Here is a 16,746-nt window from a genome sequence, read left to right as displayed (position 1 = left end):
GTGAGCTGTTCATTTAGTGAATTCTGCCTGGTCTAATGAGAATTTCTATTAACACTTCAAAACCTGAAATGTAGCCAGATTTCTCTTTGTTGTTGTAAAATGGAGGTTAATCTTCAGTTTCTCAATAATAGTGCAGGCATATGTCAGAGTACACCTGGGGAAAGGGAATGTGTCTCCAGCACCACTGATAATGGTGGCTTTGCTTTTTGGGTGGAGGGTTGGTGGGATCCCTGACTTTACCCTCCCAAAATGCTAAAAAGAGCTGTTCAAAATATGACCTAAGCCCAACTCAAAAACGCCAGTCACGTCCTAAAGAAAAAAAAAGGTGTTTTACATGATGGAAGAAAGGGAAGTCCATGAAGCTTCTAGGAGGTGAAATTGCAGCTGTTTAGTGCTTAACTCTTGCTCTGTAGCTGCTGTCTTTTTTTTTTTCCATTGGTGCCCATTCAAACATGATAGCCAGATTAAACACTCAGCTCTTGTGTGATTATGTCATTGGAATTAATGAAGAATGCCAGGCAGTGCTGTGTGTGTGCGCACATGCGTGCAAGAAAGAAAAAGAAGCAATGCTAACACGCAGCTTGTCTTGTGTCTGCTGTGGGTGTTGTGTTAATTCCAATACATTTTATAAAATAGAATTTAGGCGATTTCATGGTGTGAATGTTCAACCACATTAGCAATTCATAAAAAATGTATTTTCCAGATATATAATGGAAAGTGTGTGAACAAATGTAAAGCTGTTTCACATCAATTAAATCCCAACAATGAAAAGTACAAAATCCTTCCTGGAGAGTTTAAAGGAACAGATGAGACTAAAGAGTGATTTTATCAACAATGACCAACAGAGCCTTTACTCCTGTGATGATGGTTCTTGTTATTTTCTCTCATTGCTCTGTTTTAGATATGATTCTTGATCATCAAGAGTCATCCATGGAACTGGATGAAAACATTCGTGTGAAAGTACGTGAAGCTCTTCTGAAAAGACATCACCATCAGATTGAGAGGAAAAGGAATAATCTCATTCCGATTGTCAGGTCTTTTACTGAGGTTGGGAAGAAGCAATCCGAACCTCATTCCATGGACAAGACTGGTAAGGGCACAGGCCTGAATCTAACTCCAAAATGAAAACTCTTTTTTGAGCTCTTCAGTATCATTACTTTGTGTAGAACAACTGGTTAAATGTGAAGGGGTGCAGCTGTGTGCAAACAGGAAAAAAATATGGGACAAGGAAATGGCAAAATGTAACTTATTTTTCTTCTGAGACCATATCTTTGAGATAAGCCATATTTTCTGGTATAGCAACCTGTTATAGTTTGTTGCTTGGTACATGACTTAGTCAGCTTATCCTCTTGGATCAATATCCTAATCAATGGATCCTGATATACCTCTTCTCTGCTTTTCCTTGTCAAACATGATATATCCATCTACAAACACATCCTATTGCATCACTTCTTTTGATACAAGCAGTTATTTTGTAACTGTTTCTTCCATGGTTTTTCCATATTTGTCATCCTGTAAAATCCTGGCTAAACAAGAATAATTAGCAGCACTGAAATTTGTTTCTATTCAGATTACAGGAAATGCCTTCAACGGGCAATTAGTCCTTCCTGTTGTAAACAGATAAGTTGACCTGATTGATTCCAAAAGTACCTAAACTTGCTGCCAGCAATGAAGGTGCCTCACCTGAGTTGATTGATTTTTCTGACTGGGGCAGTTCAGGGGTGGGGTGTTGGGGAAGAGGGTCCTTAAGTTTGCTGATGATTACTTATGTATCAGCTTGGGTATCTCTCCTCCTGGGGACTATTTAACAACAGGGTAACTTGAGGGAGGGCTCACCTATACTGGAGGGGAATATATTTTTAAAGGTGAAACTTTGGGTAAGAAGCACGAATACAGGCGTGACCAGTGCAAATCCACACCTATTTTTAATTTGAGGCAGTGTCACTAGTTTTGTAACTCAAAGCCCTCCCTGGTGGTCCGGTGGGCACCACTGAAGTGCCTTCAGAGCTCGCAGTGGCCCGCCCCTTTAACTGAAGGGGAGGGACGTTGCTACGCGTTAGCGCGATGCGGCACGTCTGTGTCGCGCTGACTTGCTCAGCGCAGCACTGCTGACACCACCCGCCTTCCACCCCACTCCCGACGCATTTCCGCCCAAAACACTGCCCCAACAATTTTTTTTAAAAAGAGGGCAATTTCGATAGCCCCATTGATTCGGATGGCGAATCATCACTTAATTCAAATTATCCAGGGGCGGATGGCAATTTTGACCCCAAAGTCTTTAAAGATTGATTTTGATCAGTGTAGCTCTAACCTTAGATAGCAGTGCTTATTTAACAGCTTCCAGCACTGATGCTGCCTCACCTACTGCCACTGTAGTGGGAATGCAGAGGAAATGTTATAGGAAATGCTGATGAAATAAAATAAACCCTTTTAGCTGTGGCAAGGCCAGTGGTACAGCACATTAATATAACAATGCACAATGCCAATGGCGTGCCAGTGTGTAACTTTGCTTCCACGATTCCTTGGGTTGGAACTTGTGCTCCCAGTATGCTGCATGAGAAGTTGCCGAATAGTTCTGAAGAATCCTTGAGGTCAAGCAACCATGGCTGGTTTGGCAAGACTGCTTGTGGAGATTACAGAGAAACTCTGGCAGAGCCTGGGAGCAGAGCATCCTGTTGGCTCTGGCACACAGTGAACCAACTTTTAAAAAAGAGAATTTTAATTTTGGGTTTTAAATAAATAAATAAATAAAAAGCCCTTCCAATTCCATCGATTTGCCATTCCAAATATTCTTCTTTTCTCCAAGTTGCTAATTTTTGTATTTTCCCCCTCAGGTCAAATGTTATCGCCGCAGTCTCTTTCGACTCATCTTGAAGCTAAAAATGGAGTCAACCATGACAGCTTAAATGTTGAGTCGGGCAAGGTAAGATAGTCGCTTTGGTTTGTCTGGTTGTGATGCCTGTGGCTGGGATATATCCCATTTGCCTTTTGTGTGTTAATGTTCAAGCACAAAATTCTAACTGTAAGGCTAAAAACTTTTCTTAAGATGGTCCAGTGGTACACTAATGTGTAATGTGCAGAGTGGTAGAGTATGGGGTCCACACAGCAACTTTTTGACATTGGCTGGACTGTTGGAGAAAGCACTGAATGGAGACTTAGTGCATTAAGTTTTTCTAGCAGGACATGGTTACCAGTTCCCCTAAACTTCCTTCAGGTGCTGGCTGCATCAAAATAGTGTGGCAGAACCATTTCACAGGAAGTGTCCTACCAAAATGAAAACTAGGAATCCAAGAGCAAGTAAACCTGGGTCACTTGCGCACGCATGCTGGAGTCTGGTTTAAAAAGTAATTTTTTTATATTGGTTTTCTTGGGACTTTAGCTTTCATAGATATAGTAACTTAAATATGGAATACCTCCATTTAAGTTTGGAAATCTGACACGACATGTCCTCCGGGAATGGCACATGACATGGAGTCGGGTATCACACAGGCTAGATGCAGAGTAAAGCACCCTCTATCCTACTGTGTCTCTGACACCAGAAAATTGTCCCCTATTGTACCATTGTGGCATTTCAATTTCTCTTCGGCAATACTCTGTGGGATCTCTGAGTAATACTTCTAATTTATACCAATTAGTGGTGAATTCTGGGCATTTCATGCTGTAAACCCACAAGCACTAGATTAAGGCTCTTCAATGTCAATTCACAAGACCCTTTCTGCTGGTGGAGAACAGAGTGCTAATTAGTGATAACCCACTTTCGGAACAAAAAAAATTTCTCCATACCATTCTGTGTCGGGTTGTGACAAAGATGGGCAGACAGATGATCTGTTCTCAGGTCAGTGTGCACCTCTGCAATTGGCATTGACCGATACAGTTTCCCTTTGCATTGTGAAAGGAATGCAATGCTCAATGCTAATTGATACTCTTTCCCCATGTTCTGGTTGGGATCAGGGATGCATTTTGTGGAGAATTATAAATCTGCATCATATTGTCCTTATGATGCATTTAATCACTTTCTTTGCTAAGCAGGTTGAGAGTCCAATTACTCTTTTTTTTTTATCCTTTTATTGAACAAGGGAAAATCCTGGCTGATATTGGATTGTATACTAACTGATGACTTGTAGCTAAGTTTTAGCTCTGGAGCACAGTTGTGCCATTTTAGCTGCTAACTGACCTGTCATTGCTGAGGTTATTCCTCTGGGAAAGTAATCTAACCAGGCATATTCTGAGATCAATTGGGGGCTGATTGTCGTTGCTATTGGGGTTTCTCTCGGTTGACAGTTGCTTGGCTTGCGTGTGTGTGTGTGTGGGGGGGGGGGAGCGGGAGCTGGAGCGGAAGAGTCCAGATTATATCGGGGGGGGGGGGGGAGGGGAGGGGAAATAGAGTCTAGATTATATCGCGGGGGGGGGGGAGGGGAAATAGAGTCTAGATTATATCCAGGTCAGAAAAACCAGCAGGTAATGACTGCTTTCTTGCTCTTCGATTTTGTATACTTTTCAAAGATTGTTTAGCTGTGACTTGGTGCTTTATACAAAGTCTGAAGTGTGATAGATGTGTCTCAAAGCGATTCTGAGAAGTGCTGATACTGTGTTTAGGATTTTTTTTCCAGAAAATTATGCAGTGAAATATTTGCAGAAATATTTTTAGATCTTGGCATTTTCAATAAACCTTTCATCTTTGTCTTCTATTGTGAATAATATTTACAGCAGTATTGGTCATATTCCTGGTGAAAAAGTGATCAAGAGCTGTGTGAGACGGTGATTGCTTATTTTTGCTTCGACCCTCAAGAGTTTTGAAATGTATTGAAAGGCTGACATGTTAAGAAATTGAAGATTTATAATAAATCTGACCTTTATAAAACTATAAGATCCTTCCTTTAAATCCTAAATCTGACAAAATGAGAGCGCCTATCTTAAATTGCTGCAGCGTGTGATCCTGGATTTGGATATTTAATGAACAGCCTCATTCTCATGTGCGGCTTCCATCACTGGTCATTGGATAGCAGCAGGAGCCTTGACTGATTTGTTCTCTTCCCCCTCCGAAGCCAAAAGGCACTGAGACCAATTTAGGTGTTCCTACTGCTGCAGCCTTGGCTGATTTAATGCATGCAGACTGGAGATTGAGCCTGAGACTCTGCTGTTCTGTATGGCTTAGCTACTCACTTAAACAGTGAGTGCATTTAGGGACTGAGCCATTCGAGTCCCCGCCCTACAAAAAGAGAATTCAGGTCGGGACTCGATCTTTTTACTTTTGGAATCCAGCTTCAAGTTTAGGACGGTTTTGTTTTCATTTGTTGATGAGAAAGATTTCTGAATAATCGCATGTCTTTTTTTGGCAGGTCGACCTCCACTTCATGAAGAAGATCCCTACTGGTGCTGAAGCCTCTAATGTCTTGGTTGGCGAGCTCGACTTTCTCGAGAGGCCGATTGTGGCATTTGTGCGTCTCTCTCCAGCTATTCTTCTTACCGGACTTACTGAGGTGCCAATTCCTACTCGGTCAGTTAATACTTTTGTTTTCTATTGCTCTGCATGGCATGTAGTAGTGGATTACTTCTATTAAAAAAATAGTATATACATTTATAATACACCTTTCACATCTCAATAATTTACATAATGAACTACTTTATCAAATCCAGTGCCTGTTATGTAGGTAAATACTGGGAAAAATATGTGTCAGTAACGTCCCACGGAACAGCTGTGTGCTGAATCACCAATTATCCTGATTTTAGGCGATATTGAATAAGGTAGGAATGTTGGCCAAAAGCTCCCCTTCAAATATTGCTGTCGGATCTTTAACGTTCACCTGAACCACTGGGTTCCAGAAGAGCTTCATATTTCATCTGAAGGATGGCACCTCTGACAATGCAGCACTCCCTCAACACAGCACTGGAGTATCAGCCTAAATTATGTGCTCAGGTCTGTGTGTGTGGGACTGTGGGTTTCTGTGCACACAAATGTGTATACACGTATATGTGAGGATCCTTTTGTTTGACTATATCGGATATGTATCAATTTATCTTTTTTACAAAGCAACCGGATGACATTTATAGCTTGTCAGTGGATTTAAAAAAAAACAATGAAGCCCTCCTACCCACTCCCCAAAATCACATTTGTGGAACGTTGGGTTTCCTCCCTCTAATGTGCACCCTGCTAGCCAAGTGACTTTTGGTATCCCTTTTAAATAATGACAAGTTTTTGTCTTTGCTAGTGTTCAATGGGCACATAGTGTGCTGATTGGCTAACACTTCACATTCACTAAAAAGTAACTGGTGAAAACTATTTATTTATGTCACTATTTCTCTCAAAAATTCCTATTCAGAAAATAAAGAATAAAGTCTTGCATTTATATAGCTCCTTTCACGACCACCAGATGTCCCAAGGCACTTTACAGACAATGAAGTACTTTTTGAAGTGTAGTCACTGTTGTCATGTGGGAAGGGACCAATCACATCCCTGGGGGGAAAAAAAATGTTCAAGTCCTTTCAACAGCCATGTTGGCCCCCCACCCACACCCCCATAAAACGTTTTTTTTTAAATTATAAATTCATCACACACACTTCAGTAATCTTTCGATGCCAAAAAGAACATTTTGCCCTTGCAGGTCTCCCCTCTCCCAGGGGCTGCTGGATTGCTTTCTGCTCCCTTCCTGGAACTTCAGTCATTCAGCTGGACTTTGAACCCTGTTATTTTTAAGGCCTCCATGTATGTGAGACCTGAGTACCCCTCAGCTACCTCACAGCCCTTGGTCTCTTGCTAGAAGGGTAAAAGACCCTTATGCATTATATATATATTGGTTAAGAACTTGGTCAAGAGGCAGAAGTGATGAAGTTTGGAGATTCACTGTGTTGTGTATGCAGATTATAGATGTGCTCTCTGTGTGGTTGCATGGGATGGAGACTTGTTTACCTGGTATACTATTAATAAGATTTGCACTATGTATATACATGCTGGCACCACTAGAAGGTGCAACTGGTGGGTTTCCTGCCCTGGTGACGGGGGCTGTATAAAAGGGGAGCCACCATGCGGCTGCCTCACTCTGGAGTTTGGAATAAAGGACCAAGGTCACTACAGTTTGAGTACAACACATTGCCTCATGGAGTCATTCATAGGTACATTACAGACATAATACACTGAACATGGGTTATGATATGAAAGGGGAATTATTGCCATTTTGGGGAGAGGGAGAGTCGACACTGGCTATATGTCGATAATGGATCATTTACAAAAGGAATGGAGATAGTGATGGATGAAAACATTACAAAACAAATCAAGAGGAGTCAGTGAGAATGGCAAGAAGAGTGTTCTCAAGCAAGAAAAGTGGCATTAGGTATAGCCAGGTTTATGGCTAGATTAAATGATCAAGTCACATGGACATTGTGCAGGTTTCATTTCCAAATGATTAAAGTGCTGTGGGTAAAAAGATGATGCACAGTGCAAATATTATTCAGAGCTGCATTATAACCTGAAATTGTCTAAAATAGAGGAAATTAATCATAAATGATTTTTAATTTGATTACAAATAGATTTTGACAATAACCAGTACAATGAGCAGCATGAAGTCAATTGATTTCTAACTCTGGAAACCTAATGATGGCTATGCACTCTACGCATTATTGCGTCTCTATAATGTACTAAGTGGATTTTTATGCATTTCAGATGGTGGTTGAAGAAAAATGACACATTTTACAGCCAGATTTCCAAATAGTTAACAGCAATATTCCATGTGGTGGACATAATTATTGTTGGCAAAGATGTTAACTAATCTTCATGTTGCCATCTTGCTATTTTCTGAATGTAGTGCACTGATGTGAACTTGCAATGCACCAATAAAAGCATTGATTTTCTGACGTGAGATAAGCACAGGATTCAGATATTGGTACACCACTTTGTACCTCCCATCCCACATAACATGCCTGCCTATGAAAGTGTTCTGGGGAATTTGCTCCAGGGATGCAGCACAAGTTGACTTTCCCTTATGGAGAAGTGCCTGGGCTCCACCTGGTGCCTTCCCATAGCAGAATATCTGAGATTGGGAACTCTGGGTGAAGGATCAAACCTACACCCTACTAATCCATGATGTCTGGCACCAGCATTCTACCCTCTCTCAGGGCTCTTTTTTTTTTTTAAAGACAACATTTCCAGTGTTTATAATGAATTATATTGTTGCATAGTGCCCAGCTTCAGATTGTACATTGTAATTTATTTTCTTAGTAATTGTGAGAAAGTTAAATGTACTATATACTGTCAGATCCCAGGTCAGCATCATCTTTGTAATTTTACCTGTGTTGTGCTCTGTTGATGGTAAGAAACGTGGCGTATTTTCTTTTTAATATGCTGGCAGTAGTTTTAAGGCAGAAATTCAATCATAAACTATTCAAATGGTTTGAAGTGCCCTTGATTGAATTAAATTGTAAGGTACACCAGTGATCTATTCTACACGTTTGCCTGCAGCTGAGAATGAACCTGCAGATTCAAAGATTGCAGGTACTTGATGGTTTGGTGGGTGAGACAAAATTGGGCAGCGGCCAAGCTGAGTGGGAGAGTGTGCCAGAGGAAGAGAGTTAGGCATTTAAATCTCTGGTGGCCTGGAGGTTTTAATAATAGGAGGGACATTAGATGTGGGCTGATGGGCTGGAAGAGATTAGGGGGCCGAAATTGTCCCACGCCCAAAACGGGGCACACTAACTCCGTTTCAATGGTTTTTACCGCAGTTGAGGTCGTCTCTTGAGCGAAATTCTGCTCTTTGTTTTTTTTTAAACATTCGGTTCCGGTAGTCGCTCTTAATGGGGTTGGAAGTTGGGGTGGTGAGTACACCAGAGGGGCGGAAGTTGGGTGCGGAGTGGAGTAGCTGCCGCGATGACGTTATCACGGCGCCATGTCACCGCGGCTCTCCCCTTCACTTAAAGGGGAGAGCCTCTGATTTTACAACTTCAGCCCATTGGGCCACCTGGGAGGGTTTCGGCCGGGCCAGCGGCCTGGCATCCAAGAGGAGGTGCCAGGCTGCCTGTTGGCAGCCCGGCCAAACCCGGGGCCATAATTGTCGGGCCGACATGGCAGTCAGACGGAGCGGCAGCAGCAGAGCAGTAGGGGAGGGATCGGGGCACCGCCAGGAAACCTCAGGCGGGCATTTGGGCTATCAGCAGCCATTCCACTCCGCAGCGTGGCTGCTGATTTGCAGTGGTGACAGGCCTTAAGAAGAGGGGCAATTTCGGCCCCTAGGTATTTGAAATCTGAGATTGGGGAAGAGAAGAGGTAGAGTATTAAACTTAGGCTGAATAGCAGGAAAGGGCAAAAAATAGATGGACATTTAGGTCTACGAGTTCTCCGAGCTAAGACAAAGGGTGAAACCCTGTCTCTTGGCAGCAGTTAAAAGATCAGGGGGGCGAAATTTCCCTGTTATGCGCCTCCCGTTACCGCTTCCGGGGGGGGGGGGGGGGGCCGCTAATGGGCGTGAAAGTGTTTTTGCCCATTGGAGGGGTGGGACGTGCTACCAGTTCCCGCGAAATTGCATAGGAGTTAGCGCAAGCACGAATCCAGTAGAGTAGCACCCTGGGCCGCTGCGCCTCCCGTGATGATGTCATCGCCATATGCTGCAACCCCTTTTCGCCCTGCGGTGGCCCGTTTCCACCCCGCGGCAGAAATTGGGCAGCGTCCCGTGAGGCTGCGAAGTCAGCGTCAGCCTCTCTGGTTGTGAGCCAGGCCGCACTCCGCTCGTGGGGTGAAAGTTAAAGGGGCAGTGCGCTGTGCTGTGCGCCTCCAGTTTCTTTTTATCCGACTCACCGTTGATTTTGCGGGATCTGTGCTGCGATCGTGCAGCCCGGCACTCTTTCGGTGCTGGGCTGCAGCTATGGCACTCCACATCCCCGGTGGCCCTAGTGGAGGCCCATCAAAAGGCTTGCAGAGCTCGTAGCGTCCCTCCCCTTTAACAGAAGGGGAGGGCCCATGGAACGCATCAGCGCTATGTGGAGAGGCTGCATAGCATTCTGACGTTAGGCCAGGTAGTGCCCCCGCTCTCACCCAGAGAGGACACCTTGCGCTCCACTTTCTGCTAGGGGCAGTAAGCCCAATTTTGCCTCATGCGCCGGGTGCAGAATGTCCGGCCTTGGCAAGGTTACTGCCCCCAACTGGGGCAATACGCAATTTCGGTCCCCAGAAATCTACAGAAGAAAGATGTCTTTGAATTCAACAGCAATTAGCCATGTCAGTCATAGAGGATAGAAAGGCACAGATCGCCATTTAATATTCTGTACTAGTGTGGGCACTGTTCCACAATCTGAACCCAAATAAAAATTGTTGATTTTTATGGCACTTTTTAAGATTTCAATGACATCACCATCGGATTTAATGGTGTATTAATACAATGTTGTATTGGGAAGGAGTGGTTGTTCCAGGACAAGTACATTTTGTGCTATTTCCCAATTCCGGGGCTTGCCTACGTACATCAGTAATATTTCACTGCAGTACTGAGGGAGTTCTGTATTGTTGGTGATGCTGTCTTTCAGACGAGGCGTGAAACAGGCCTGTTCAGGTGGATGTTAAAGATCCTATGTCCCTATTCAAACAAAACAGGCAATTCTCCCAGTATCCTGGCCAACATTCTTTCCCTCAATCAACGCTACCGCAAACCAGATTAGTGATTTATCTTGCTGCTATTTGTGAGATCTTGTGGTACTTAAAATGGCTATTGCTACTGTCTGCATAAGTCACTAAGACTAATCAATTATGCAGACTGGTTTTTGAGATGTTTCTAAGAACTGCTCTATAACTTAATGGCCAGAATTTTGCAAACAGCAGCGAACGAATGGCGCTCGCTGTTCATTACACTTAACTTGCCCACAGACTTTCTGTGGGCTTTTACGCCACGACTTGCGTTGATTGGAAATCCATTTCAGTGTGGCACCCTCTACAGGGGATCTGGGCCCTGAGAGAGCAGGGCAGGCAGCAGCATGTCCCCTTAGCCAATCAGATTGAAGAATCCTTACTGAGGCACACACAGCCTAAACCAGGTAATTAGAATATTTAAATCCGTGTAAAGTCATGTACATAAAGCAAAACAAAAGTTGGAAAGAAAGATTTGATTGCGAGAGATAAAAGAGTCAGAAAGAACAAGTTTTTAAAAATTATTTTTTTAATTTTATTTTTTTAAATCTCCAACAATAATTAAAATCTGAAGGAATGAGATTCCACACTTGTAAAAAGTAAATTTTTAGTGCCAGAGCGGCTGTTTGGCAGTAAATAAGACTTACCACGCCGTTAAAAATTCACTTACACTTGAATGGACAAGCCCTAGATTTTTTTGGCGCGTTTAGTGGGTATCTAGTGGTCTAGTGGTTAAGTACCCCAGCTTCACTCCCGTGTGTATGAATGCCGAATCTGTCGGTGAGATACTGTTGGGACAAAGCTTGCGGAGGAGCAGGGTGATTTCCGCATTTAACTGCGAATGCTGGAAGTTGCTGTCTGATTTACTCCCTAATAACTGTGAGCGCTGATAATCTCACCATTATGCCTACCGCCAAATCCTTTCTTTTTCAGTTGGCAATTTAAAAACTTACAGAATTTCTGTTTTCAAGGGATGCACAATTGGCATGGTTTTATAAAGAAAAATCGTATCCCGAAGTGTAGAGGAAATAAATATGCTAATGCATTAGAGGATGCTTTACACCCCTAGGAATGGAGGCACATGGAGAGAGTGGTGTCAAGAGAATCCTGTATTGCTTTGGAACCTGTGTAATCAGTGGGGGTCTTTCTAAGCAGAATGGGATCAGCATTCCTTGATTAGCCTCTACACACACACGTGGATCACAATTAAAAATGTAAAATAAAAAAAGGGAAATGCTGACTTCACACAATTTCAAGACCAGTTTCAATTAACCAAGGTATGGAGGATGATGGACAATAATTGAATTGAACAGTGTAAAAGATTCCCTGGATTGAATAACTGCCTGAAATACATGGTTGACCTGTAGTCTCTGATATTATGTAGCCTGTCATTATGTTCTGTTTTCAAGTTCTCAAGTTCTCTATGGCAAGCATGATTGACATTTCATGACATAGGTGAACCAATGGTAACATGGAGCCTGATACTGTGACTGATGTAATAGTGATAAGCAGTTTGTAATCACTCAATTTTTTGTGGACAGTAGGTTACCGGAAAATGCTAAATAACACCAGTAATGCTGAACTGTGTCCTTTTTGCAGATTCCTTTTCATTTTGCTGGGACCAGTTGGAAAGGCACAGCAATACCATGAGATTGGCAGGTCTATGGCCACTATAATGACTGATGAGGTAAGTCTGTACTCCGACCGATGGTGTATATGTTAATTTGGTTTGTGTTTGGTGCTGTATTTTTTGTGAGGCTAATAACCAAATAAGATTACTGCATATCTTGTATATTTCTGAGGCCTCCTCAGTCACTTCCTTTCAAGGCTAAAAAGTCCACGGCTGGAATTTTGCCTACCTGGGCGGGTCCGGTGCGGGCCGTGTCCGTGGTGGGTCATGACTCCGCTGCTGGCTCCACCCGGTTGTTGAAAATGAACTTATCTTAATGGGGCCTATTAAATCTGCCCAGCGCGTTTATTAAAAAAAAAATTCATTCATGGGATGTGGGTGTCGTTGGTGATGCCCACATTTATTGCCCATGAGTGTCTTGTTGGGCCATTTCAGAGGGCAGTTAAGAGTCAACCACATTGCTGTGGGTCTGGAGTCACATATAGGCCAGACCGGGTAAGGACGGCAGATTTCCTTCCCTAAAGGACATTAGTGAACCAGTTGGGTTTTTACAACAATCTCGGAGTTACATGGTCACCATTACTGATGCTAGCTTTTTTTAAATTCCAGATTTATTTAACTGAATTTAAATTCCCCAGATGCCATAGTGGGATTTGAACTCTCGTCTCTGGATTACTCGTCCAGTAACATTATCACTATGCTACCGTTCCCCGGCCCAATGAGATGGAATGGGTCTGGTGACGTCATTCATGATGCGTTTTCAGCCAAGATATTTAAAGCGACAATGGCCACATTAAATTTGAAATTTAAGCTAACATAGTGCTGTCAGTGCAGTACAGCATGGGAGTGCAGCAAACACTAGCTTTAACTGCACAGAGGCAGAGGGCTGCACCCAGGTTCTCCGATGACTCTCTCCAAATGCTTATGGAGGGAGTCACTGCATGCAGGGAGATCCTCTTCCCTTCCGATGGGCGGAAGAGACCTTACCAGGAGACCAAGACAGCTGGGATGCACGTTGCAGAGGAGGTCCCAAGCAGGGATGTAGTCAGGAGGACCTAGGTGCAGTGCCACAAACATTTCAATGATCTCATTAGATCCAGAAACATTAGTAAAAAGCCACACTCAACCTCATCCTACTGTGCCTCTCATCACATCCTCATCACTCTGCCTTCCCTACCCTGCTCCTGCATTTCGTTACTCACACCAACTTACCTTGCATCTCCACTCATCCCCCTCTCTATCTACGTTATCACTTCTCCATTTCACTAGCCACCCCTCGCACTCACCATCCTAATACAATAATACCAACTAACCACACACAAGGGTAGCCACTTGGGTGTTTTATCCAATGTAAAGTTTCTGTTAATGTGTTGTCAAACATAAAAATCTGTGGGGTGGTGCCAACCTAGCGCATCATGTGGCAGTCATGTGGGTGTACAGGATCAAGTGAACTAAATCTGGCCATGATGAAGCCATCCCTGGCTCCTGGGCAGCAATTTACTTGGGTGCTGATGCCCTCTGTCCTGTGCAGCATCAAGTGCGGAGAAGGTTGGTGTTGGTGCTGCTGGTGTTGGGGCTCATCGTGATCCAATTCTGAGGACCCTCCAAAGGTGAGACCGTATAAACGGCACCCATGTTGATGGAATAGATAGCTGGTGTACAGATGACCAAAGCATTCTGTCAATGATGAGCGAATTCTTTCAATGACATGACACTAGATGGAGACTTTGCTGGAAACACTTGCAGCCTGCAGAATCTGCGCTGGAAATGGACTGAGCAACAGCTTCTGCCTGAGGGAAGTGATCACCTGTCATGTGGGAGCTTTAACTGTACATGTGATAGAAACATAGAAAATAGGTGCAGGAGTTAGGCTATTCGGCCCTTCGAGCCTGCACCACCATTCAATAAGATCATGGCTGATCATTCACCTCAGTACCCCTTTCCTGCTTTCTCTCCATACATCTTGATCCCTTTAGCCATAAGGGCCATATCTAATTCCCTCTTGAATATATCCAATGAACTGGCATCAACAACTCTCTGCGGCAGGGAATTCCACAGGTTAACAACTGAGTGAAGAAGTTTCTCCTCATCTCAGTCCTAAATGGCCAACCCCTTATCCTTTGACTGTGTCCCCTGGTTCTGGACTTCATCGGGAACATTCTTCCTGCATCTAACCTGTCCAGTCCCATCAGAATTTTATATGTTTCTATGAGATCCCCTCTCACCCTTCTAAACTCCAGTGAATAAAGGCCCAGTCGATCCAGTCTCTCCTCATATGTCAGTCCAGCCATCCCTGGAATCAGTCTGGTGAACCTTCGCTGCACTCCCTCAATAGCAAGAACGTCCTTCCTCAGATTAGGAGACCAAAACTGAACACCGTATTTTCAGGTGAGGCCTCACCAAGGCCCTATACAACTGCAGTAAGACCTCCCTGCTCCTATACTCAAATCCCCTAGCTATGAAGGCCAACATACCATTTGCTGCCTTCACCGCCTGCTGTACCTGCATGGCAACTTTCAATGACTGATGTACCATGACACCCAGGTCTTGTTGCACTTCCCCTTTTCCTAATCTGCCGCCATTCAGATAATAATCTGCCTTCGTGTTTTTGCCTCCAAAATGGATAACCTCACATTTATCCACATTATACTGCATCTGCCATGCATTTGCCCATTCACCTAACCTGTCCAAGTCACTCTGCAGCCTCTTAGCGTCCTCCTCACAGCTCACAACGCCACCCAGTTTAGTGTCATCTGCAAACTTGAAGATATTACACTCAATTCCTTCATCCAAATCATTAATGTATATTGTAAATAGCTGGGGTCCCAGCACTGAGCCCTGCAGCACCCCACTAGTCACTGCCTGCCATTCTGAAAAGGACCCGTTTATCCCAACTGTCTGCCAACCAGTTCTCTATCCATGTCAGTACATTACCCCCAATACCATGTGTTTTAATTTTGCACCCCAATCTCTTGTGTGGAACCTTGTCAAAAAGCCTTTTGAAAGTCCAAATACACCACATCCACTGGTTCTCCCTTGTCCACTCTACTAGTTACATCCTCAAAAAATTCCAGAAGATTTGTCAAGCATAATTTCCCTTTCATAAATCCATGCTGACTTGGACCGATCCTGTCACTGCTTTCCAAATGCACTGTTATTTAATTTTTAATAATTGATTCCAACATTTTCCCCACTACTGAAGTCAAGCTAACCTGTCTATAATTACCTGTTTTCTCTCTCCCTCCTTTTTTTAAAAAGTGGTGTTATGTTAGCTACTGTCCAGTCCATAGGGACTGATCCAGAAACGATAATATGTTGGAAAATGATCACCAATGCATCCACTATTTCTAGGGCCACTTCCCTAAGTACTCTGGGATACAGACTATCGGGCTCCGGGAATTTATCGGCATTCAATCCCATCAATTTCCCTAACACAATTTCCCGCCTATTAAGGATTTCCTTCAGTTCCTCCTTCTCACTAGACCCTCGATCCCCTAGTACTTCCGGAAGGTTATTTGTGTCTTCCTTCGTGAAGACAGAACCGAAGTATTTGTTCAACTGGTCTGCCATTACTTGACAGCATAATGGGGAACAAAGAAATCAGCTGAAGCAATGGCCGCGGAACTCCTGCATCCGGTTGACAGACGTGGTTCCCGAGCTGCGTGAATCCCATGGCCATGCAGGAAAATTTAAAAAGTAAATGAAAAAAGGCTCTTAAGTGCCTGTAAACTACCTGATGATGATTTCAATTGGGTTGTCTGCCGCTGGTGGTTGGGTCAGCTCCCGACCCGCTTCAAAAATAACACATTTCCCACCTGACCTGCCACCAATAGTGCCCGCTACCACCCTGGAAAATTCTGGCCCAAGCTTTTCAAGTTTTTTTTAAGTAATGAGAGGCAGTGATGGATTGCAGGTTGGATTTTTTCTCTGTTAGGTTGTCATGGGGAGGTGCTTCTGGTGAACTGATTCCTGGCCTTTTCTCACAAAGGAAAATCAGACCAAGATTCTCTCTGGACTGCACTTGTGTGCTGGACTGCTCTGGAATTCACTCCCAGAATATCTCTGCCTCTCTACCTTTCCTCCTTCAAGATGTTCCTTAAAACCAACCTCTTTGACCAGGCTTTTGGTCACCTGTCCTAATATTTCTATGTGGCTCGGTGTCAAATTCTGTCTGAAAACGCTCCTGCGAAGTGCCTTGGGATGTTTTGCTACATTAAAGGCGCTGTATAAATGCACACTGTTGTGCATTCAGTCTCTGTCTCGTGTTGGCAGAGGCCTAGGAATGAGCCACTTTCCTATCAGCTAGGCAGGAGCATGAGGTAGAGACACCAGAATAAGGCAAACAGAGGGGAAAATGCTTTCTAAAAGAAAAGCAAAAAGTAGTCTTTATTCTTGTTGAATGCTGAGATTCTTTGGGGTGGATTTCTTCATTGCTTTTGTATATTTCGGTGCATAATCAAGGCAAGTAACTTTTGTGACCGAAAAATTGAGCAGAAGCTGTCTCTGCTGATTTTTC

At 43.6% G+C, this 16,746-nt stretch overlaps 1 protein-coding gene across 5 annotated transcripts in view; it reads left to right on the top strand.

The window, feature by feature from the left end:
• LOC139240978 (electroneutral sodium bicarbonate exchanger 1-like) overlaps positions 1–16,746 on the top strand; it is a 235,062-nt gene that overhangs the window by 165,658 nt on the left and 52,658 nt on the right. For all 5 annotated transcript variants that reach the window (XM_070869603.1, XM_070869604.1, XM_070869602.1 and 2 more), the window contains exons 6-9: positions 902–1,090; positions 2,835–2,923; positions 5,340–5,497; positions 12,200–12,287. In XM_070869603.1, coding sequence (XP_070725704.1) covers positions 902–1,090; positions 2,835–2,923; positions 5,340–5,497; positions 12,200–12,287 — 524 coding nt within the window. The remainder of the gene's footprint in view (positions 1–901; positions 1,091–2,834; positions 2,924–5,339; positions 5,498–12,199; positions 12,288–16,746) is intronic.

Source organism: Pristiophorus japonicus, chromosome X (assembly GCF_044704955.1).
Source record: "Pristiophorus japonicus isolate sPriJap1 chromosome X, sPriJap1.hap1, whole genome shotgun sequence".
Classification (NCBI taxonomy): Eukaryota; Metazoa; Chordata; class Chondrichthyes; family Pristiophoridae; genus Pristiophorus; species Pristiophorus japonicus.
The sequence above is the reverse complement of the archived record's forward strand: the minus strand, read 5'-3'. Positions and strand labels throughout refer to the sequence as shown.